Source organism: Branchiostoma floridae, chromosome 19 (genome assembly GCF_000003815.2).
Source record: "Branchiostoma floridae strain S238N-H82 chromosome 19, Bfl_VNyyK, whole genome shotgun sequence".
Taxonomy (NCBI): Eukaryota; Metazoa; Chordata; class Leptocardii; order Amphioxiformes; family Branchiostomatidae; genus Branchiostoma; species Branchiostoma floridae.
In genome coordinates, this window is record NC_049997.1 from 9,255,592 (window position 1) to 9,279,956 (window position 24,365).

General features: G+C 42.7%; 1 protein-coding gene across 1 annotated transcript in view; it reads left to right on the plus strand.

Moving 5' to 3' along the window:
- Nucleotides 1-278: 278 nt before the first annotated feature.
- The window catches only part of LOC118407203 (collagenase 3-like), a 37,848-nt gene continuing 13,761 nt past the window's right edge, over nt 279-24,365 (plus strand). The window contains exons 1-2 of the mRNA XM_035807628.1: nt 279-652; nt 5,471-5,562. Of these exons, the coding sequence (XP_035663521.1) occupies nt 5,479-5,562 (84 nt within the window). The 5' untranslated portion in view covers nt 279-652; nt 5,471-5,478. The remainder of the gene's footprint in view (nt 653-5,470; nt 5,563-24,365) is intronic.

Below are 24,365 nucleotides of genomic sequence, written 5' to 3' on the forward strand. Positions count from 1 at the left end.
TTCACAATAGTAGTAGTCGATTTGTTAGAAGCACCTTCGGGTATATTTCAAACTTGTAGATTCTCTATTTACACCATGGCCAATGCCACATTTTAGAATGAAAACGTGAGAAATCATAATAGTTCCCAGCCACCGTTTTTATTCCTAATATCGTTCTCCAGCGTCACTAATAAGGCGTCTGTCAAAGTTTGGTAACTCTGGGACATGATTTTTTTTGTCTTGTCCTCCCCTACACAAGTTTGGTACGGTCCATTCTTGATTGACAACTACAACGAATGCCTGCGTGATAGGGTCTGCTGAAGAGGAATTCTAGTCTCTCAATCTGATCCTTGTATCAAACTCTCGTCTGACACTGTCAATTTTTCCCGCGGCCCTGGGGGAATCCCGCGCATGCGCGTCCTGTCAGCAAGCACTGGGACATGAACGGCTAAACAACAGTGGCATTGGTGCGACCCGCCGAGCTCGGGAGTGACATTTTTAAATCGTCCGACTCTGGAGCCGGGGTGTTGCTAGGGAAGAGTGTTTTATTTTGAGGACAACTACTGTCGAGCACCAGACGCACCGCCAGAGAACAGTGCCTTGCCAGGGGGACTCATTGGTGGAATTGTTTGAACGCCGAAGGGCCGGGGCAAGGAGCGGTGGACTTACTAAGGTAAGGTCGTCTGGTGGAGAATCAGTCGTGATTTACCTAGTCAGATCAGGATTGTTTAGATTCCTCTTGTTCTCTTCTTTCCTGCCCGTCACAAATAGAGCTAAATCTTCCTTTAAGTCAACAATCTTACATTTGTGGTGTTAAAAGCGGCATAGCGCTTTGTTTCCAACGTTGTATACCGTTGCTAGCCAAGTCGCAGGCTTTAGAGATGTTGACTGGAAGTATCTCTTGCCAGCGGTTCGCATAATGAACGCATCTTCGGTGTCAACAAGCGTGTTATTATTACCGTGAGATTGAGAACATATTGGGGCGCGGGTGTTTTGTGTACATTACCAGCCTGTGATGCCCATCTCGTCAGTCTCGATCGGAATTGAAAAGAGACCGGGCATGGGCCCAACTAGCCCGCAAGGCAATACCTGCGGTATACATTTGACGCCCAAACATTGGGATACAATGTGTCGAGGTATTTTAAGCGACTCGACAGTGCTTGTTACTTTCGCTGGCAGTGAATGAGAGGAAAAGGGCGGGCGCGTTGTCTGAAGACGCATGAATGAATCTGACATCGCCGTCGGCAAGAACTCGCACCAAGGCGGCAGGAAAGCCCCGGCTCTCGGGCAAGGTCTCGCCTGCCCCCGGCGCGGAAGGATAGCCGAGAGGGGTCCCCGACTCCTAGACAAACGTTACAAAGTCAGCTGCGTATACAGAAAGGGAATGTTTAAGTCAAGGCTTTGGCTGTAACTATGGGATTAGATTTTGAGGTCGTGGTAGCATCGGCCAAATTTCTCAAGGTCTCAAGCGGACGGCAGCGTCGTTCTAAACGTTATCGTGGTCCAAATCTCGTAACAGGTCTGGTTCAGTTCTTTCACTGGTATGCACTTGGTCACCGACCTTGAGCCATGAACTTGAAATACAGCCCACTTGGCACCGTCCGCATTTATGCTTTAATGAGTTCTATAGCTGGATACTGAGTGAAGGCAAGATAAGAGTGGTAGACAGAGAGAGAAAAGTTATATTTGCTTAAGTTACATCGTTCAATGTCGTTCAAGAAAAAATTGACAGTTAATTTTACAGACGTTGGTGTTGAAATGAAAAATAAAGAACGACTCCATGTTGTACTGGTACCCCGGATGTTACCAGGTGTCGCCAAGGTCGAATGGACGCGCATGACAGACGACGCTGACGTCACCCGACCGCCACACGACTTGCTCCCGACCTGTAACGACCGTTTAAAGGAGCGAGCCAAAACAAAGGAAATATTCAAGCACTTCTGTCCGCTCCGTCCTAGGAGGGGTCTTGACCCCTGCATTTAAAGGTCAGCCCGAGTTTATGAAAGGCAGACCACCTAAAAGATCGCTAACACATGACCGGGTTCGGCGGAGAGAGCGCCTATGCTTTGCAGTGGTTCTCTCTCGAAGAGGTTAGGTCTCAGATTGTTTGGGATGTCTTGTAATGTGTTTTCATAGGAATTTAAATTTGGTCAGATTTTCTTTTTGTCTGCCAGCCAACAAGGAAGCCTGACAAAACTAAAACCCTATAAAACGTCTAAAAGACATCCAAAACAAGGGGACCCAAATTTACGTCACCCAATTCCCCAAGCACAAGAGCTAACGCCTAAACATCGTATCGCTTGTTCGGAATACGACAAAGCAAAACATGAAGTTACGCTGCAGTACCAAGGGAAGTCACCAGGGGGCCCCAAATCTTATCATTTCAAGCTTTTGTCCCACCGTCCCACCACACACCAAATATAAAAACAATCCATCCAGCTCTTGTTGACAGACAGACAAACACACACACACACACACACACACACACACACACATAAACACGCACAGACACACAAACGCTAGTGAAAATACAACCGCCGTGAAGATCTTATGGAGGTACCAAGCCGGAGCCTAACGTATGCTTGAAGAGAACCAAAGCGGCACTGTCCACGTAGCCTGGTACCCAGCCGTATGATAGCCCCCAAGCCTCATCTGTCCGCTCCACAAATATTTGCGGAGGGGGCAGAAGAGACTCGGGAGCTATGATACGGCTAGATACCAGTCTACTGTCCCCGTTGGTTCACCAAACACACTCGCCCGCAGGACAGAATTCTTAACTCTTGTGTTTCTCCAGATGTTTTGAAATCCCTGCAACAAGAGAGGGCATCGATAGGTTTAAATGTTGGTTTGGCAACGGTTCAAAACGTCGCTCAAAAACTCCAGCGATAACTCGTCTGTCCGCATCCGGGCCTTGCCTGCGCTTTCTCTCTCGCACTCTACCCTCAACTCCGGGTCGACAGACGTTTTATTTACCGTTAAATCATCACCTATGTAATGTCAAAAGATCGCCCCAGTCGTTGACATGTTATCTTTTCTCCAGAATACGGCCTGAGTTTATTTGATGCGATTTACAGCCCATTGCTTTCAAAAACACATGGCTGTGTCCCTAGAGGTTCGTTGCCAAACGCTGTGGTCTGAAACTGGTATCATATATAAATCTTTTAACACCCTGTGTCTTTCAAGACATATCGTCATGATAGGACTGCGTAAGCCACAAAAACAGTCTATTTCCCGCCAGATGGCCGTAGAAATACCTCCTTGAGACAATAACTTCCTCACATAAATGTCACATATCTGGTAATTGGTCAATCCAATGAAAAGATTACCTCTACTGCCTGCAGTCAATTTCCCGCCAATTGTGAGAGGAAAGCTAGTTCCGCCTTTTGTCTCTCAGATTCTGACCGAGGAATGTGTGTGTAACCTAACATACGTGTTTCTAGGTCGAATCGTCTGATGATATCGACCCACTTTTACGACTAGATTGCTTTGTCAGCTGAGCACTGTCGGCCTATGATGTTGTACTGTCGTCTGATCGTGACGTCATTCCCGCCAAAAGAAGCCGGGTCTTCCTCTATCGTCTGCAGCGCGTCTAACCGACGAATCTCAAGTCTAGATCTAGACACTGGTTGAAAAACAAGACGTCACCTGAGACAGTTTGTTCAGAAGTACAGGATAACAACAATGGGAGACTGACACGGGCAAAACGGCCTTCAATGTAACGTTAACAAAGAAAATGTTTTGTGCAGGCTAAACTTCCAGACTTATTTCAGATGTCTGAAGACGATAACGTTAATGACAATAATCATAGGTTTCGTTCTAGATTGCCTCTAATCTTATGATTATATAGGGGTATCTTTAAATGATAGCACAGTGGCATTACGATCTGAGAAATAAGTCATGCGTCTATGTCGATAAGGGCAGTAACACATACCGCCCTGTAATGATAAAGTTTACGGAAAGCAAGGAGCTTTTTACACTGTAAAGAAAGCAGAGAGGAGATTTATATACAGTGGGCTCCCTAACCCAGCGGGTAAGCGATTTTAAGAGGAAGTGGATTGGATTCAACTTGGTGGTTTATAGACAGGATTAAGCCTTGCACGAACTATCTTTTTTAACTAGCTGGCTCGGTGCTGTAGTATCATCTGGTAAGGCCCGGGGCTTGTCTAGACCCCAGTAGCCAAGACTTCGGTTTATCTGACTCTTCTCTGGATTCAAGAAACTATTCTAATAGCGTCCTCGAAAAAAGAGACCAAACGCTACAAGGTCAAAGTCAACAAAAGATTCCGTCACTTTCTTGACGAGGTACCAGCATACTACATAATTGCCCAGACGCGGGGGAAATGAGAGGAGTTAGAACTATGACAAAAGACACATACCTACTGTATTTGAGACATGTGGTGGTTTATAAAGACTGCTCTAGGTGTGGCCCTCCTTAAAGATTGCTGTCATTCCCTTCAGTCTATGTATACAAGACGTGCTGTAGTGCTGTTATGAAAAGGATTTGGTCTTCATCTTCTTTGGCATCTATGTACGAACAAGAATTCCTGATCCCTTAATCGAGGAAAGAAATTCTGCCCTGCAATGACATTTGAAGCTGGATTGGAGGCTTTGTACTTGTCGCATACCTGTTATCCATTACCTGAGCCGCAAAACCCAGATAATATTCGCACCCAGACAACTTCACATCAATCTTACAGGTCTTTACACGCTGTAATTTGTCGGACAAATAGACACAGTATAAATCGTTTGTCTTCAGACGTGCCGAAGGGATTTACGGATTCTAAGACGCACAGCAAGTCTCCTTCTTGTAAATATGGTCTATTGGTCGCGCTGGGAAGGGAACAAAGGAATGTCTCCAACAGCTGTACAATCAAACGCGCCGTGACCCTCAAGGTCAAAGGTATAGGCCCTGGGAACGAGACTATCAGACGATAATTACCTCAGCGCGTTCTGGACGATTCCAAGCTGTTGCCTTGGTGACAAGAGGTGGGGAAGGGGTGTGTGAAGTGAAATAGTTTCCCGAGGAAGGAATGATATCTGTGTTGCATGTTTGGTTTATCTGAATCTGGAAATTAACGCCCAATAAATCTCAGAACTACATGTAAGTGAGAGTAGACATAAGCAAGACATGAATTCCTGACAGCGACCTGTCAAAGAGGACGGTTGATCATGAGACAAAGAGTTTCGGCAGATACCAAGTTGAGGGCTGTTTAGCTGGCGTTAGTTAGAAAAAAAACACAACCAACAAAACAACCAATTTCAAAACAATCCATTAACCAATCAACCAATATCACTAGGTCCCAGTTCTTATGCAAGGTCAGTCTTGAAATAGAGACTGAATACACGTATGTATGTGTGATACTTTCTCTGTGTGAGGAGGAATGCTGGCCAGCGAACAATTTCATGACGGCGAGGTCAACTAGTTATTCATTCCTACAATCAACCACCGAGTCCATCATTCCACCTGACCGACATATTTTGTTTCCCCCAGTCTGCACCATGCTGAGCTTCAGCGCCTGTCTCATCCTGACCTGCTACGGAGCGTCACTCAAGAGGCGGGAGCAGGATGTCGGGCTGGCAGTGGTACGGACGGTTTCATTATTACCTTCGCCAAGAAGGTTATGTTTTGGGTAGCGTGTGTATGTACGTGTGCGTGTGTGTGTTATTCTCGACTGAATCGCTTATTAGTCCTCTTTGGCCATCTGACCAGATTTCTCAAGGCCCAAGACTTTATGCGCATATACGTGACATCAACAATGGGTCAAGAGTTGTTGGAAGTCTATGTCGTCTTGATGTTTCATCGACAATCTTTTATAGATTCTTCATCAATACAAACTTTAGGCATTTAGATTTGTTATAGAGTGCACTTGTCTGGAGATTGCAGCCTTTCCTTTGCGAAAGAGTCTACCACTTCTCTTGTTATGATCATTTACTCATTCCAGTGTTTCCTTTTGTTTTCCACCCTCCTTCTAAGAAAGACCCAGTGGCTTGTGGTCAGGCCTGGATAGACGACACGCAGCCTGTTCTGCGCTGCCAGGTCCTGGCTTAAGCGCCATTTCTCCGGTTTCATCTCTGATATCATTGTGGGATTTCTTATCTAAGTCCTGTCTAATTGGGTAAGGGAGGGGCGCTGCGGGGTGTCGGTAATAAGCAATAGTAGGTCATACGTTGGGCTTTAGTAAGTTGGGAGGGGGCACGTATGAAATGGCGGACATTGTAGATAGGCTTCTATTCAGGTTTTGATTTCAAACCTAACGCTTGTTAAGTTCACCTGCTGCTGTCTGTTCAAAAGTCAGTCACAAAAGCCACAAATATAGCTTTAGTACTTTTTTGAGGTGAGCCCTTGGCCCCTCTGAGGCCATAGGGACAGTGGGTTGTTATCAATATTGTGTCTAGGGCACGATATTGGAAGGTGGAGTCCATCCCTCTCCTTTCACCGCCTTTTATATTATACCTCCACAACCGATATCGGGACTCAGGTATCCATATCTTTATTACACCTGGGTGGAGTGATGGAGGTCTTGTAAAGTGCCTTTCCCAATGACACAAGGTCAAACTAGCTATCGGTGTTTAGCAAGCGAAAGTAGTGAGCCAGCGGTCACTACGGAGGATGGTGCTCAGGCTAAGGTCGAACTTGTGACTTTTAGATATAAGACCGCTAGCGCAGTCAGTCAAACACTCGATGCCCCCCTAGACTAATTATGCTTCTTTTATATCCGATGGGTCATGATAGTCTTTTATGACTATAACGCTAGAAAATAAAAATATTTGTTTCTACTAATTTCTCAGTTTATATTTGCCCTTTCTCAGTTCTTCTGCGCATTTCTTAAGCTTTATTCCCATATACCTCAACCCCCCTCTTATCCATACCCTACTCCTTAGCGCGAGTGATGACTTTAAGGGTTGACGGGTTATAGGTCAGTGGCACTCAACACCATAGGAGTTAATGTGCTTTTCATTAAGTTGGTGCGATGACAGGTTAGTGGAGGTGAAAGGTGGAATAATCAGTGTTAGAAAAATAACAAATGTTTCGAATTACGGCAGTAAGAAGCGAACGTCTGTCCAGTCCACACAAATAAACAGTCAAAGTCTCAATCTCTAACCCAGAATTACGAGGGGTGTTCTTACAACTGTTGCAAAGCTCAATGTAAAGCAAAGAGGGAGGGGGGTCATACAGTCACAGCTTGAGAAGAAAAGTCCTGTCGTCACTTTGGTCAAGGCATTTTATTGACCTTTATTAGAAGATGAAGCCATTCCTTCTCCCTCCAAAGCTTTTTAAGTCCCCAAACGAAGTCAGGTATTGAACCATAAGGATACTCTTTTTATACAAATCATTGCTTTATTCACACCAATGTTTCGATGAGTCTGTCACGTGCACCTTCTTCAGGGCAATACTGACTGGTTCACAATCGTTTGACTAAATAAAGCAATGGTTGTGTAAAAAGAGTCTTTTTAATTCAACGACGTACCAACCTGATGAAACTATTCTATTCAAGGATGAATTCAGGTAGTCGTGTAAAGTACAATTCTCAAGGACACGACGTCTACTCAGGAATGGAACGCGTAGAACCTATTCCATCTTGACCCAGCCACCCGGCTATTTGATGCCACTTAGGAGTTAGGAAGGTGATGAGGTCAAGGCCAATTAACAGATATTTGGGAGTTCGTTTTAACGTAAATAGGTACAAGAACGTAAAAACATACATATGATTTTTAAGATGGCTTAGTTTAGCAATGGAAGCATGTTAAGATGGACGGTTAATGGCAAAATAATGCTCAGTTTGCGTGCGGTGGTGGGAGGCTGTATCTCTATATACCGGCTCGTGATTACTCGCTCAAGGCCAATTAACAGATAATTAGTAGTTATTTTCAACACAAGTACGTCCAAAGGTCTTAAATGCAAAAACACACAAAGATTTTTAATTGAAATAATCCTTGATGCAAAATATATAACACAAATTGGTTATATCCCATGTCAATTTTCCTCGTGTGCTTACATCAAATAACTGGTGCTAAACCGTAAAAAGTAACCTGCTACACACTCAGAAAGTGAGCAATATGGTCGCCAGTGAGTCTTTCCTAGCCAGCAAAGGAAGCAAATAGGCCCAGAGAACCTGCTATATAAGCTACGAAGTCTTTCCCATGCATGTCTACCTCCCTGTCCCGTCCCTGGCCTGACCAGGTTCCACAGATGTCTTCCTTCGCAGCAGAGAATATGTTGCAGGGATCCTGACCCTCTCAAGGCCCAGAGATCGCCTTTTGTGCCTCCTGTTACCAGATTTGTTTTAGAAGAAAGGCTGGCTGTCAAGACGAAAAACAAATGCTACGTCGAAAGCTCTTGGATAGATAGCGTTTTATGTACACGAATGCTTCAGGAAACAAGTGTGTGCAAAGCCTGCTGTTGATCCAAAAAATAGATTCCGAAAGCTATGATTAAAAGTACGCGTTTTGAGTAAGAGTACAGATCTTGAGATATACCATATATGCTCTGTACTTAATTGAGTGATGCCATTGACTTCACATGTAAGGGTCTGACGACAAAAGTCCTTCGTCACCCACCCTTGCCATACTAAACTCAGTCTGTCCACATGAGGACAGCAAAAACAACAATTCGTAAATATATAGGGTTCATAAACTCTGTTTAAATCATAGTTGACGTTAATGCACTCTGTAAAGAGATTTGGGGCCCGGGCACGTGGAATGATGTTGAGTACAATACAGTTTGTAGCCCATCTTTCATCGACCCTAACTCTCCCGTCGCACGTCTCACCCCGGCTGTGTAAGCATCTCTCGTCCTCCCAAGTGCAACAATTCAAGTACATAAAACAGACGGTTGTCAGAACTATTCATCTTCACTGATTTGCTTTTGTCTTGAAACGTTCTTAGCATCTTAGATGTAATAACGTTACGACCTTGCTGAACTAAAGGTGAAGGGAGGCATTCAACGACAACAATTCAAGTGCATAAAACAGACGGTTGTCGGAACTATTCATCATCACTGATTCGCTTTTGTCTTCGAACGTTGTTAGCATCTAAGATGTAACAGCGTCAAGACCTTGTTGACCTTGAAATGAAAGGGGGGCATTCAAGGACTCACAACGGTAACAATGCAAGTACATAAAACAGACGGTTGTCAGAAGTATTCGTCACCACTGATTCGCTTTTGTATGTTAGCCTCTAAAATGTACGACCTTGTTGACCTTGGGGTGAATGGAGAGGGGGGCATTTGACGACTTGTACGCAAGTGGTGAAAAACATACTACTTTGCTTTTCACCTTAGACATCACTATTGTTTTCTGTATGTTGCTTTTGTCCTAGAGCGCTGTTAGACTCTAACATGTACGACCTTCGTGACCTTGGGGTCATTCAAGGACTCGTACGCAAAGTGGTGAAAGAGAACAGCTTCTTTGTTCTTCATTTGAGAGTCGAGTCTTAATTTCTGCTCTAAACACAGTTTATTAAATCCTTAAAGCAGACATGATTTATTGACGGTTTGATTTGGCAATGTACGAATGTTTGGATGGACGTTTTATGCTCTGTTTGCGTGCGGGAGCGAGAGGTTGTATCTCCAGTATGGGTTCGTGATTACTCGCTCAGCGATGGTCAACAAGGCGGATCTACAGCTTTATCTTGTTTGTACAGACGATATACGGACCGTGCTTGTCTCAGCAGATGTAACATAACGTTGGAAAGGTATAAATATTCTGAAATAAATCTGTCGTTTTGGAAAATGTGTCACAGTTTGATAAGAGGCGTTGTCACGTCAGAGTTAAGACATTATAGAAATATAGGAAATCTTTTTTGACAAACAAAAGTACAGCGACTTTCGTAAGGCCACAGCAAGTAAATTCCATGGATGACATCCTCTGCAGACTGCAAAAATAATGAGATAGGGCGAAAAAAACAAGATGGGTAAAAAAAAACAAGATGGCAAGTTTTCAAAATAGACGTTGTTACAAGACTTGAAGTGACAAAATATGGCATCACAGCCAACAAAGCATTCATTCCTGTATTTAAGAAGTGCACCAGTGTAGTTAAAGTGACACTAGTGTGGTAGACTGGTATCATTAACCATGTTGGCAACTACACTCAGAGCTTCCATAGTTGTGCCACTTTTACAACTATCTATCAAGTTTCACTTCTGCAACTACAGGCAATGCTACAGAGTCTCTAGTGTCAATTCTACATTCAATGATTAGGTTACAACACAACCTTTACCCATTTTCGTCTATCCGGCCTTCCCTGAAGAAGAAAAAAATTCTTGTTTTTTTTTTCTGAAATCAGGCGAAAATTAATGAGCGCGCGGATGTCATCCATAAAATTTACTTGCTGTGGCCTAAGGTCTATAACAACTACTTACAGTACAACTAAACAGACATATATGAATATCTATGGATACGAATAAGTCAACATGTTGAGTCTAGCTTGTCATGTACACTATTGGTTCTAAGGTACAAACAGTCCTCGATATATTTGCCTATTTGTACTACACATGCATAATCATATAATGTCCTTGGCAGAAACAGTGGTGAGCTGTCACCATGGATACGCAGTAGACAGTTTTCTCCGTTCCCACCATGTTCGCATTTGAACACCTGGTATTCCAATCCCAATCTACGTTTGATCTCTTACAAGGATTTGAAGTCCCTGTTCGTAAAAAATGTCTCACGCAATATCATCATAATCACATCCCGTCTTCAAAGAATACCGTCTGCATTTTTGTTCCCGCCAAAATGTACCCGGGTGACACCTGTTAATTCTGTCAGTGGATTGTTTCCGCTTGAGTTACTCTCAAGACCCGAGTTTTCACAAGATACTTGCAGCCTAAAATAATCCAAATATGCACATTTTATCATGTAACATTTTAAAGCTGGTAAACACAAGTGATTTTTCAATTAACAATGCAACCGGCTGTAGAGTGCAGTATGTCCATACAACATGTAGCTATAGAGTTATAATTGAGAAAATAATGGAAAGCTCGCGCTTTAATTTAGTTAACCGACCATTTTTTTGTTTCATGTTGACCCATAGTCACTTATTTGTCTATAATTCACGACTTCTGGCATTGAAATGCCAAGCTCTTGTCATTTTTATGTCAGCAAGTATAGCGTTATATGTATAGAGCAGACACGTTTAGGTTTAGGGGCGAGCCCTTTCGACCCTTAGAGTCTAGTGGACAGCTTTTGTTGTTTTGCCCCTGTGTCACTTGACCATGGAGTTCAAAGTTCGATAATGGGATCGGTGACCTTTAACCATATGCCTCATGATTTGACATAAATACTGCCATCATTCTCGGCGATATGTGACACAGTCTATCGACAGAACAGTTTTACATACATACACATAAAAGTGTCATAGAATCTTCATCCCCAGCTCCAAGCAGATGTAGACAGGCAACATCGTAATGTTTACCAAGGTCTAGTTTCTTCGGAGCAAATGACCACACTTTCAACTTTGAGGTTGAAAAAAGTTACAACTAGTCTACATCTGCTTCGAGATCAAAGATCTCGCGAACATCAGTCAGTCCAAAACGGTCAGTCAAACGAGCCTTTAGCATTTTTTTTTTATTGCAACAGATAAATACATAACATGATGGCGACACACTCAAGCTCAACATGCTTATTTTCGTGCCGTCATCAGGAACAAACTGAGAGTACAAAAGAACATTGAAACAAATACAGACAAGCAAAGCATATAACAAAAGTAATGTTAAGTAACACCATATAACAAAATCATAGAACATAAGAACTTTAGCATTATCCTGTCAAAGACAGATCTCAGTGTTGAGCTCATGAGAAATGTACAAAGTGTATCATTCTTCCATTCGGCACTTTGCTCTTGCTTAAGAACCGTACGCGTCCTCATGAGTCCACTTCCGAAAAAAGTAGTTCTGCTTGAAGTTGACTTGTTACTTAGAAGACGTGTCAAGGCCGCACAGTGGTAATTCTTGCACTCGCTGGGTCTGTGTGCCAAACTGTAACTTTAGACGTTACGCCAATTTGAAATAGTCTACTTGATTCTGTTTCTTCTTCCTCAACCTCTTGCCAGATTTATGTACAGATAGTCTTGACATAAGTGGCAAGTAAATTTCTCGATACATATTTGTTGGCCGGAATTAGGCTATTGTCCCAGGGGCTAAACATCTGACACATATTAAAACTGTTACGATGAGACACGATGTAAAACTGAATTCACGGTCTGAAATGGTGAGACAGCAGGTGAAGTCTCGCGGCGGAAGTCTCGCGTGACCTCGAAGTCCAGGGCGATGACCTTGAAGGGAAGGGGAGGGGGGCTCTAGTTTTCTTTTTCTTTTCAGTGTCCTCAATCTTGAAAGAGATTATTATGGCACGTCGTGAGTACTCTGATGCCGGCCAGTGCAGGCTGTCTCATCAGAACATGTTCCAAGTGCTATAAACCATTATCTAAAATCATAGTCCTTATGTAGGGAGGCAAACTTTGTATATTGTAATAACTGCATTTTTCATATACTAACATATAATGTTAGGTATAGATCTCTACTACCAAGTTGACAAAGACAAGAAAAGTCAGGTCTATAAATAATCCTAACAAAAGGCAATGGAGGTTACCCTGCTCAAGTTCAGGTCCCACCTGTTACAGAAATACATGTGGCAGGACAATGCTTTAGTTGGAGATTGTATTCGGGATAAGGTAAGGAGTTAATTGTGTCGTAGGCGGGAATGTACAACTGCTGAGTTCGATTTGAAGTTTTCTGTATGAGATACCGAAGAACTGTTATGTTGTACGTAGGTAGGTGAACTCTCAAGTATTGTGTTACATGTACAGTTGGCCGTGGGTGGTATTGAAAGTCGCTTTTCATCAATTCTGCAAGCACTTATATTTAAACTTGAACTGGAAACAACCCAGAAAGGGATACACTTACTTTTCAGGAAGAATCCAAGATCGCCAGTTCTTTTTTCTACTTCCAGATTTTGAAGATTTACTATTTGTAAGGGTCATCATGCCTATAGCAAAATGGAGAGCTAAACAAATACATATGAATAAGGATGACCTGGCCAATTTGTCTTTAAATCATTAGGAATCCTGTCTATACTGACCACCTGTCCACATAGACCAGATTTTGGTCCCTTGAATTGTCCTCTTGGGCAGTTTTGACTGTTCTAGTTTCCCAGTGCTTTATTTTCCAAGAATCGGAAGCTGCTTCATATATAAGTAGTAACAGAAGGAAAGTGTTGAACTTAAGTCTCGCCTTACCCTCAGTTCTGCCCTCTACAAATCTGTAGCAAAGTGCCTTATTTTGAAAGTAAGGCCAGGAATCTTGGCACCCCTTCAAGACAAATCGGCTTGCGAACAGGTCCCAGATTGTCGCTGCGGGACACTTTTTACAGCCCAGTGGGGGACATATCACTCCGCAAGGAGGGGGGGGGGCATTTGTCATCAGCCGGATGATGAAAAGAAGTCAAGTGTTTCCCCAGTTTGTGAGGGATAATGTTTGAACGATAACGATCTGTTTTATAGTGTGTGAAATTGACACGCGTATGTAAGTGACGTCATAGACTGAAACTAGAGAACACTGAACGAGATGGAATGGGCATGGCGGAGAAAAACATTGCAAACAAACTAAACTCGTACAATATGGTGAATATTTCTATCCTGAGTTGATGATAGAAGGCAATAAAAAAAGGATTCTTTTGACTTAGATAAGGGAAATTTTTCGTCTGCTATGTAAAATATACGCATTTTATTCTGCCGTATATGAAGGACTCCGTGATAAGCAAATTCAATCACACGATGTATGTCCAACATAAAGAGCCCACTACACTTGTCAAGAAAAGTATGGGTGACCAGGTGAGCTTGGCCGGAAATGCAAGCCGCATTGCACTTCCACTAGCCAAGGAGGTTCCTACTCTAAGATAACTCCTTGCACTAGCTAAGTGAAAAAGCATCATGCGTCACACCAGCTTAGGATGACTGCTCTACTTTTTTTAAATTTTCAACAAGCTTTATTAAGTGCAGTGTACTGTGATATTTACACGTACGGCCAATACCCCTGTAGATTTGGCACACGTGCCTGTAGTGTTTACGCCGCCATTACACGCCTAATCTCTTGATTAGGGAATGTTTAATGTTACTCCATTTCCAAGGTCACGGAGGTGTGATACGTGAGGTTAGCTTACTCCTGCTGTGCTCGGTCATTACCAATGATAACATGTAAACCAACTTGATACACAAAAGGGACAGCTTCTATAACCGATCCAAGATGGCCGCCATGTGGAGCGTGCTAATAAGGCCAAGTTGACTCGACCTTCCTTGACCTTGGCGACTCATTTTACGGCTACCATGAAATTGACCGACTTACTCGGGATTCTGCACCATCTCAGGGATATTGTTTTTCATATTTCTATAGCTGTGTTGTTTCTGTTTTGTCAGCTGTTACTTCAATCTAAAACCGTTTTATGTTCTGCAAATGTAGAAATAAGGAAAGGATAGCATTGTCGACCTAAACCGCAAAATATATGTTATTTACAGTCAAATAACTCTTGATCTACACAAATTAACACCATTCTCACGTAGGTCCGAGGTATTATCTTGACCCCCCTCCCACGTCTTCGAACCAGTCGACCCTCCACACGCCCATGACCTTCAACTATTGGCTGTCGTGTGTAAGCAATAAAAAGGATGACCAAATTTGACCTTCCGTTATTTGAAAATATATATAGCACAAGTTTGTATACTGTTGAATGTGATCCGTCACAACCTTTCACTCGAGTTAACTGAAGTCAGGTCCTCCTTCACTCTCCAAAAAAATCATTCGTGACAACTCAAATATCAAAGGTAAAAAAAAAAATGGCGGCGACAGATTGATCGAAACGTCCGGATGAATGAATGAATGAATGAATTTTATTGCTCAACAATCGCACAGGGTACAATGTATGGCAATTAATAACAACTAATAGATGATACCACAATTTCTGACAGGCTTTTTATTGACGAGATGGTGTTTATAACTTGAATACCTCGGCGATCATGTTGGTGTGTTGCTGCATCAGGCATAAAAGCCGCATAAGCATCTTTGTGTGTTTCACGAGGACACGCTGCAACATGACAAGATGGTGTCGAGTGAAAAGATTGTCATGATTCTATCCATGCCATCCATCCACTTCACCGCATTTAGCCAAACCCAAGTGCTGTAGGATGTCCTTCATCGCAATCCGATAATGAACTAAGTTACCATACCAAATACCAAAGGTTTATCCAGACGAGATATTTCCTACTCAACCATGCCTAATTACCAGTAGCTGCACATCATCACGTAATGTATACGATACCAGTACTTACACACCATGAAGGACACGGGTTAAGTTTCACAAACTCTCTCTCCCCCATCTTTGTAATGTTATGGTGGTTGAATCTCGTGGACAGTCTAGTCAATCTAACACCGTCGTTTCGACCACCCGTACCGTAAATGTCATAAGATCCATGGGAATAGTATTGAAGGTCAACAAATTTCATTTTGAAGCCTGTATCGCCCCCCGTCCTGATGCACACGTAGATGGCCTCCTTTTTTTGCACCTTTCACAATGTAGTTAGAATAGTACCACCCTCCTAGTCTCCAAGCAAACCCTACGGTGCCTTAGAGATAGTATCAAAGCTGACCAAGGTACTTAGTATAGCGGCACCTCCCTGTTTCGGTGCAGGCAGACCTCCGGTGCCCGTTTGACTCCCTTTGGCCGGCTACACTCCTTGGCCAGCTTTGATACTATCTCTAAGGCACCGTAGGGTCTGCTTGGAGACTACCACCCTCCATCCCAAATGAAACGATTGAGTCTGACAGCTTTCAAAGGGGACTTACAGTATGATCAATATGTCTACACGCATGGTTATTATTGCACTAGTTGAGTGTAATACTGTAAATGCGGAAATGTTCGAGGTGGATTAATGTTCGCGGTTTTCGCGGTGACCACTTCATCTTGAACTTAAATCCACCGCGAAAATTTTTCTATTATTGTATTAGACTGCAGCCTATGGTGTTACCGCGAACTTAAATCCACCGCGAAAAGTCCTTTTACCCGCTACCGCGAAATTAAATCCCCGCGAACTTGAATGCATTACAGTATACTATAATTAAGATACGCGTATCTATTGACTGACAGAGCTACGTTCTATAGCCGATAATGATAACACTATGTAGGGTTATATTGCTTCAAATAATAGGAAAACCACAGCGTTTCTACCAACAAACAAATTGCCTAATTTCCGTTCGCTGTCCGCGGTCCAAGTTAGCCAACGTGGAAATGATTTCGCTATCTCACTTAATGTCTGACACATGTAAAGCTAGCGCCATACAGTGATACTTGTATACCTGGCATTGATCCCAGCGGACACATGAAAACTATTACACTATCCAAACTTTTAAGATTCATGGACTTCAGCGTGATGTAACCTGGCGTTTTGGGGGAATCACGTCGTTTGTTTCTCGTTTAAACAATCCATGCCTTCTGACCCATATACCTATCCTTATTGGATCGAATTCAACTCCCCCCTCATCTTCACCCAGTCCCGACTTCCCTTTACTCTGACTTCCTTTCTTTGATTCATTTATGTTTGTATCTTTCCTTCTTTCAGTTTTGATTTTTTACCTTTTTCTTCCAATCGTTCTGTTTGTCTTCGTCTCTGCTTAGGTTTCTTTCTCTCCTTTCCTTCGTATATTCCGTCTTTCCTCCTTTGAATTTCTTCCCTTCTCTCAGTTTTCTTTTCCTTTTTTCCTTCGTACCTGTCGTCTTTCCTTCTTAAACGTTCTTCTCTTCTCTCAGTTTCGTTTTCTTTTTTTTTCTTCCCTTCGTCCTGTTTTTCCTCTCATCTGTGGTTCTTTATCTTCTCCTTTCATTCCCACCTTCCATCCTTCCCTAAACTTTCTTCCTGGTAATTCCCTTCGTCTTCTTTCTTTTTCTTCCCTGGTTTTTCTGCCCATCTGTAGTTCGTTTTCTTTTCATTCTTTCCTTCCTACCTTCCGTCATTCCTTTCTTATCATCCCTTTCCACCAGCCTCCTCTTCCCATCTCTACTCCCATTACCTATGCCCACACTTACATGTACACCTATCCCCCTTTCTCTCTCTCCCCCCCCCCCTCTCTCTCTCTCTCTCTCTCTCTCTCGCCTGCCAAGATTTGCACTTGACCAAATTTACCGAGTTTTATCACCCTCGACAGTTCACTGTCTGAAGTGGCACCCCTGCCGTCTCACTACTCTTTGTTACAAGTGAACTTGTTCGGGTTCACCACAACTCAAGCTTACAACTTACAAACCTTTGTCCTCTCGCATGTTTGCCGTCACAGCCCACGTGAGGTGATCGACACTTCACAATTGGTGCCGCCGGATTGGGTAATGGTGATCTAATACAGAACAGACAACGTCATGCCAGCAAGGCCAAGTGCGTTAGCAGGGGTTGAACTTGATGGAGACAACAAGGGCACGTTATGGTGATGAGAAAGTCGTGTTTCTGTAATACAGAACATGGCGGTGGTGACTTCTCCCTGTAGGGGACCTTCTGTCATCGCGCCGTTCCTAGTGGAACCTTTGGGGTTTTACTGCCGAATGTCAACTCTATTAACGCTTTTCTTTGAAGTCGTGCTACCAAAAGAACAGAACTTACAGTCTTATTAAAATTGGAGCTTGGATAAACGCCTAGATGGAAAAATCACACTCGATGGAAGTATACACTAACCAGTTTTTTCTATGTCATTGAAAGCATATCTTTGAAGTTGTGCTACCAAACGACTAGAAGTTACGGTCTTGTTAAAATTAGAGCTTGGATAAATGCTTTAAAGTTAATATCATGTTTAATGTACACTAACCAGTTTTCCAAGCCAAAAAGGTGGGAAGGGGCTAAAAACTGTTATAGATCAATCTCTTTGAGAGCTATATTTCTGAATTTGTGTTGCCAAAAGAACAGATGTTACAATCAGGGGATATTTGGAACTTGGATAAATGCTTATCTTGAAATATCAGGTTTAATGTTCAATACCTACTAACCAGTTGCTAGTTTCTTATATCGAACAGGTGGATGATGGGGAGGGGGTGGTTGTAAAGCATTCGATAGATCCCATCTCTTTGACAACTATACGAACCTTATTACGATCACAGATTGTTCCTACTCTCAGATAGCTCCTTTAGATATTCCTAGTCTGTTATCTTGATAAATTGATAAATCTCAGGATATACCACATTGAAAATAAGATGCGTCCAGGGTGCCATATGCTAAATCACTTGGCAAGATATGTCTAAGTTATAGTACGTCTGTAGAAGAGACAATTATTGATTGTCTGAATACACCTGGTTTCCGAATGTGGGACTATCGTCTGTCCCACGCATTATGACGGCATGTCTGTTCCACTCCTTTAGACGATTTCACACCACGCTACGCTAAGGCGGATAATAAGCCATTGTGGACACTCCATTTAACACGTTGAAAGCGATCCGACCCTCTGTGCCCTTCCCATCATTGCCATTAACCCCTCACGTACCAAGGGTCACCTGTTACTCATTCCGTTTGAATCACCAGCTGTTAGTTCGGCTTTGAAGATGAGTACATCTAAATACCAGCTTAATGTCACATTTGAAATGAGTAGGCTCGACCTTCTTTTGAATTAAAGAAACACTTCCCACCGTTTTCGTTTGTATTCAAACTCACGTACCCACTCGCTCGCTAATTTCTCTTTTCCAATTTATGTAAAGCTATTTGTACTTTTAAAACAAACATTGATCAATAAATCATCACATCTATTTATTTTTTTTCTTCATTTTCTTTCACTACAAACTACAGTTACCAATGGCGCGATAAACACTATTTTCTTATTGATATAAATCTCATTCTATGATGTAACGTGTTTTCAATACAAACATTTATCTGTATGTCAAACGCGTCTGCCCCGGTCACCCACTTTTAAAGTGACTTTACCCCGTGGTCACTTTGACATAGTTGAAGCCAACTCTGTACTGTACTGTCTGAGCAACAATTGCTCAATGATTGAATGAATGATTCACTACGATTCCAATCACTCAGGAGACGCGTGGTTTCCTGTGATGCGACCAGGTTTGTGATCTATCTTCAACTATGACGACATGTCTATGTCTGTGTCTGTGACCTACTTTTTGTGACTCAACTTCTTTGGGTATATCATTCAAAACGTAGCTATAGAAGTGTGACTGAAAAGACACAAAGCGTTAGAAAAATACTTTTTTATATACAATTTGTGTAGCGATTTTAGGTCGCAGAGAGAGCACAGAGAGAGCGCCGTCCTAGTGGAAAGGGGGTTTAACTTGACATATTGTCCACGTTGACCTTTAAGTTCAAGATGGCAGAAGGTCAACGAAACGGTCAATGCCCGGTGACAGAGCACTGACACCCACATAGCGACGTACACCGCAGTTTGACTCTAATCTCCAAGCATATCCTACGCTAGTGTCCAAAGTTGGCAGAGGAGTGAAGCTGGCCTAGGAGTGTGTATGCTCCGGTGCCCTCTGGACGGCTATACTCCTTTGCTAGCTTTGATCTTTTGCTTTGACCTCCAGTCGCACTGTACATCACTCGTTGGATCGTTTGTTACAGGGTCTGGCTTCATTCCAAAGAACGAATAAAGAAGTAGAAGATCGCTCTATTTGTCGGGTAAGAGTTGCACAACCTCTCAGACGTATAAGACATTGCTGCCCCATTGACTTCTGACCCCATTACCAATCTTAAGATTCAACCAAGGTCCCCATACCAACTGATGTTTGTCCCTCAAGAAAGTCCTGTTTACTCAACACTTGGCGCTGAAGGCCGATCGGATCGGTTTAAAAGAACCCTATTGTCTAGTGAAAGCCAGGGACAAGCGAGTGTTATATTTGTAGTTTCCTGGTGTCGGACATGAAACGTAAGCTAATCGCACAAGGAGTTATAGGTAAGATAAACGATGTGAGAATAGGTTCAGGTTTGGGTGCACTGTGTGGAGAGGTGTGATTGAGCCCCTAATGCATTGCGAGTGAAGAATTAACTGTTTCAGTAGTCTTATGGTGGTATCTCACTGCACTTGGGGCACCGGTGCGACGCTGCGGGGTAAGTTCACTGCGGCACTGTTTGTGTTATTTTGGCCGATCTTTTTATAATTTAGATATTGCGTAATAGGTAAAAGTATGAATTAGGAGACAACAGAATACGCAAAACGTAAGAAAATTCGTTCTTTATCTCTGAAAGTCTTTCGAGCACCACAGTGCCGCACCGGTGCCCCAAGTGCAGTGAGATACCACCTATACTTGGGACAAGCATGACAAGACGGAATACCTGTGAGAAAAGAGGGACCGGTTTAAGACAAAAGTGTAGTTACTTTTTGTGCCTTTACTTCAAGTTTCTCATTTGTTTCTGCAACTCATTCATTTCAGTTTCAATTTCTTGTTTGGAGTATATTTATCATATCTGTAATATTCCCCTGTGCCTTCCTTCATTCATTCATTCCTTCCTTCCTTTATGTTTTTGTCATTCATTCATCCCATACTTGTTATTTTACAATGTTTTTACTGCAGAGTCTTTCCTTACTTCTTCCCTGTCTGACCGATTGAGACCTAAGTCGCTGTTGAAATAATCACACATACAAACAACATGTTCCAGGCATCAACAGCATTCACGAAACCCACCACCACTTCTCTTAATAAACACATCATACTCCTGTAGAGCCCCGCGTGAGGTCTCAAACCCAGACGTCTAGCCGATCATGTTGGCATGATTTAACCTTGCAAGGATAACTTCTTACAGTAGAAGAAAAAGAAGAAATAAGTTATACTTCCCCTGAACAAGAAAAAAGCAACTTTATCAGTCCAGAAAATAAAAGAAGTTGACTTACGCAAACGAGCCTGTGTAGAAATATTTGTAGCATTGATCTCGTTATAGGTTTTTCTTAGTCTCCAGGCAGGTGTGTCAGCTGGGTAAAATAAAAGGGAATAATGTAGCCAAATAAGTTTAGAATAAGCTACTATGCGGGTTTTCAGTCAGTCCCCTGGCCGGTCTGTTCACTCCTAGGCCAATCAACTCCTGATAGACTTTTATTCCTACTTTGGCAAACGTCCCCTATTACTATTCGGCCAGGCCGGAGTCTTATTATAGAGACCAGGGTTTTCTCGATAAATTGAATCGTTTAATAGTTGCCCAGTACAGCTGGCTGCCATTTACGTTGCACTATACTTTGATCGCTAACAATTGAACGTGCGGCGGCCGTGAGCTGAGTGTTGATACTTGAGCTGTGCCGTGACCCGCACATGGCGCTGTCAGCAGGTAGAGCTGTGATGTTGTGTGGTTAAATATGGCCGCGATGACTTAGACACGTGTGATGTTCGCTATGACGTCCAGATGAGAGTTAGATGTGCCAAGACGGCAAGGTGGTCTTGTGGTTCGGGTTGTTGATTTAGAAGTTAAAGCTTCTGGGTTCGAATGCCTAGCAGGCCCAATTCTTGATTTTTTTCAGTAAAGGCACTTAACACCAATTCGCTAGTTACACAGGTGAAAATGAGTACCTAGCTATGGTTATGGACGTCCTCTTGGATGGCACGTAAAGAAAGACCCCTGGCCCGAAACGTGACCATGGACTTTTGAAAGCTATTGTCCTTAAAATGTATCCTAGAAGAGTTCATTTTTCTTTACTATTCCTCTTATGATTCCATTCCTCTCCTCCTCATTTCTCTTCTTCATCCCTAAGTCCTCTCCATCTTGACATCATCATCATCTCTCCTTCTTATCCCATCTCTTTCCTTCTTTGTAGCATACCAAAGGCTAGACGTTACATTGTTTCTAACTTGAAATTCCTTCATCTTCTACTCTTACATTCCTTAAAAAACAGATGCACTCGGAATTCTTTTAGCAATTATTACAAACATGATCGGCCTTGCTCGGCGACAGGTTTTGTGTAAAATACATGAAAACAACCCTTGCAAACAGAAATGTTTTGCTCCTCGCGGTGGATACTGTTACACAACTTCGACGTGCACTAAGATCACACATGTCGACAGAGAGTCAGTACAGAGGGCCACAGAGTAGATGTTTTGAAAACATGGCCAGATCTGCTACGTTAAAGACCAAGTACCAGTTCATAGCATGCCGCGTTGGACGCCTTGCAGGCCCACCGTTGCCTTTGCACTCTTGTGTGTTGGTTCAAAAATAAACATTCTTTGAGACCGCCAGTGCAACCACTTCGACGCGTGCTGATTCCTGGAGTTCACAGTCCTTGAACTACCCGGTCTATTTCTCTATATCTGGGTTATCAAAACTTCCCTGGAAATCTTGCTCCCTATCTCCCACTATCTTAAAATAACAACAAGGAGGAGGCGTCCGAGGTAGACTGGTGAAAGAAAGATTTTAAGACACTGGTAATCTATAGTGCCGATCTTGACATCGGCTTAAGATAGCAAACATTCTAAAGAACACTATACATCTTGTACAGTGTCAATCCCCTCAAGACAGCTAATAAGTCTTGAAGCTTCTTTAAGATTCAAATGTTTCATTCAACAACTGCCCCAAGAAGTTTGTTTTTCCTTTTCTTTTTCAAACAACGTTGGGTACAAAAACTCAATATTGTCTACCACCCTGCACGCTTCACTCTGTACGCATTATATATACATTGGATTATTTTACTTCTGGCCTTGCAACTAAGTCCGGATTAAAAGTAATGGCCTGATCACACGACAATCGGCACTAGAAAAATAAACTTAGAGTTCTTTAAAGATAATGTAGGAGGTCTAGTAGGCTTAAGTTGAAGAGTTCGTTTTACAATACATTCACATACGTTATCTCAGTCATATTAACCAAAAGGCTGAAAAATATGCAGCAAGTTGATCATATCTTAATACATGATGGTTTTATTCCTCGGTTAAAGCTTTAAGCAGGGAACACATTCAAATATGCACGTTGCCCTCATCTCATATTTCATGGCTGTATCTTTATATATATACACATGGCTTGTTCTTAAGTTCAAGCAGAGGTACATAAAACACAAATATGTGCTTCGTCCTTATCTGGCATTTGATCGCCGTATTTTTATATTCATGATGTTTTGTTTCTTAGTTTATGTTAGCAATGGGGCACGCAAATAAGTGCATTGTCCTCATCTGACATTAGACGACTTTATCTTTACAGATGATGGTTATGTTTTTCGGGCCAGGAAGCAGTTATACAAATACAGAAAGTGCATTGTCCTCATATGACATATGATGGAAACAACGTGCCTCCACAGCGACAGTGTTTTGTATTCGATAGGCCATTTTCTATGGTCCTAATGAACACAAGCCACACCTGTCGATTTTTCGAGATATTCTGTATGCGTAGCCACGCTCCCAAAGTTAGAGTTCTAAGTCCACTCAGATTGAATTCTCAAATATCTATGCCCCTCCAAGTACAGGTTCTAAGTGTGTCCCACGTACGTACATTTGATCGGGTATGTTCCTGATCAGTTTTGCCTCCATGCCCCCTTAGGGCACTCGTGAGTTACTGACTTCTGTCTTCATGCCCCCCTAGGGTACCCGGGGGGTTGCCAATGTCACGACACCCTGTCATAACATCGAATGACACCTACTTATATATAGCTCAGCTGGTTGAACTAACAATGCCTGACAGGGCCGAGTCAGATCCCTTTACAATATCTTTTGATATGATTTAGATAGGAACTAAATAAGTAATATACAATAGTGGAAACTCCTCATTGTTATGTGTGCGTGTATGTGTGTGTGTGTATGCCTGTGTGTGTGTGTGTGTGTGTGCGTGTGTATTTGTGCGTGCGTGCGTGTGTGTCTGTATGTCTGCGTAAGTTTGTAACAGTGTCAGTCTCTCTCTCTCTCTCTCTCTCTTTCTCTCTCTCCCTCTCGCTATTTCTCTTTTTCTCCCTCTCTCTCTTTCTCTCTCTCTCCCCACCTCTCTCTCTCTCCCTCTCTCCCTCTCTCTCTCTCTCTCTCTCTCCGTACGAAACTAAGATGGTATCGATGGATTCGTTTTTGATATTTCTTCTGTACGTAGGTTTTGACCCAAAGCCTTGTTTCTTGGTCTCCTATTACTTCCTTTAGGACCGTAGACCGTAGCCTTAAGTTGTCGATAACTCTTGTTCAGGCTTCATTCCGTTCAACGGAAACAAGCTGCTGTAATAGATCGCCCGCCAGGGGGCATACATCATCGGTATCGGATGTCACAGATAAGAAAGCGAGTGAACGGGTACACCTGTTCTCTGGAACGGGAATAAAACACGACATGCCAGTCTTAACTTCCCAAGGCATACACCTTACATTGCAGCACAGCTTCCGGCTGTCACGGTTTAGTTTATTTTCTTGTCTGTGAGCTACAGGCGTTGGAGTCGCCTTCAGATAAACCCTGTATCCTATCAGAGCAGAGCTAGGATC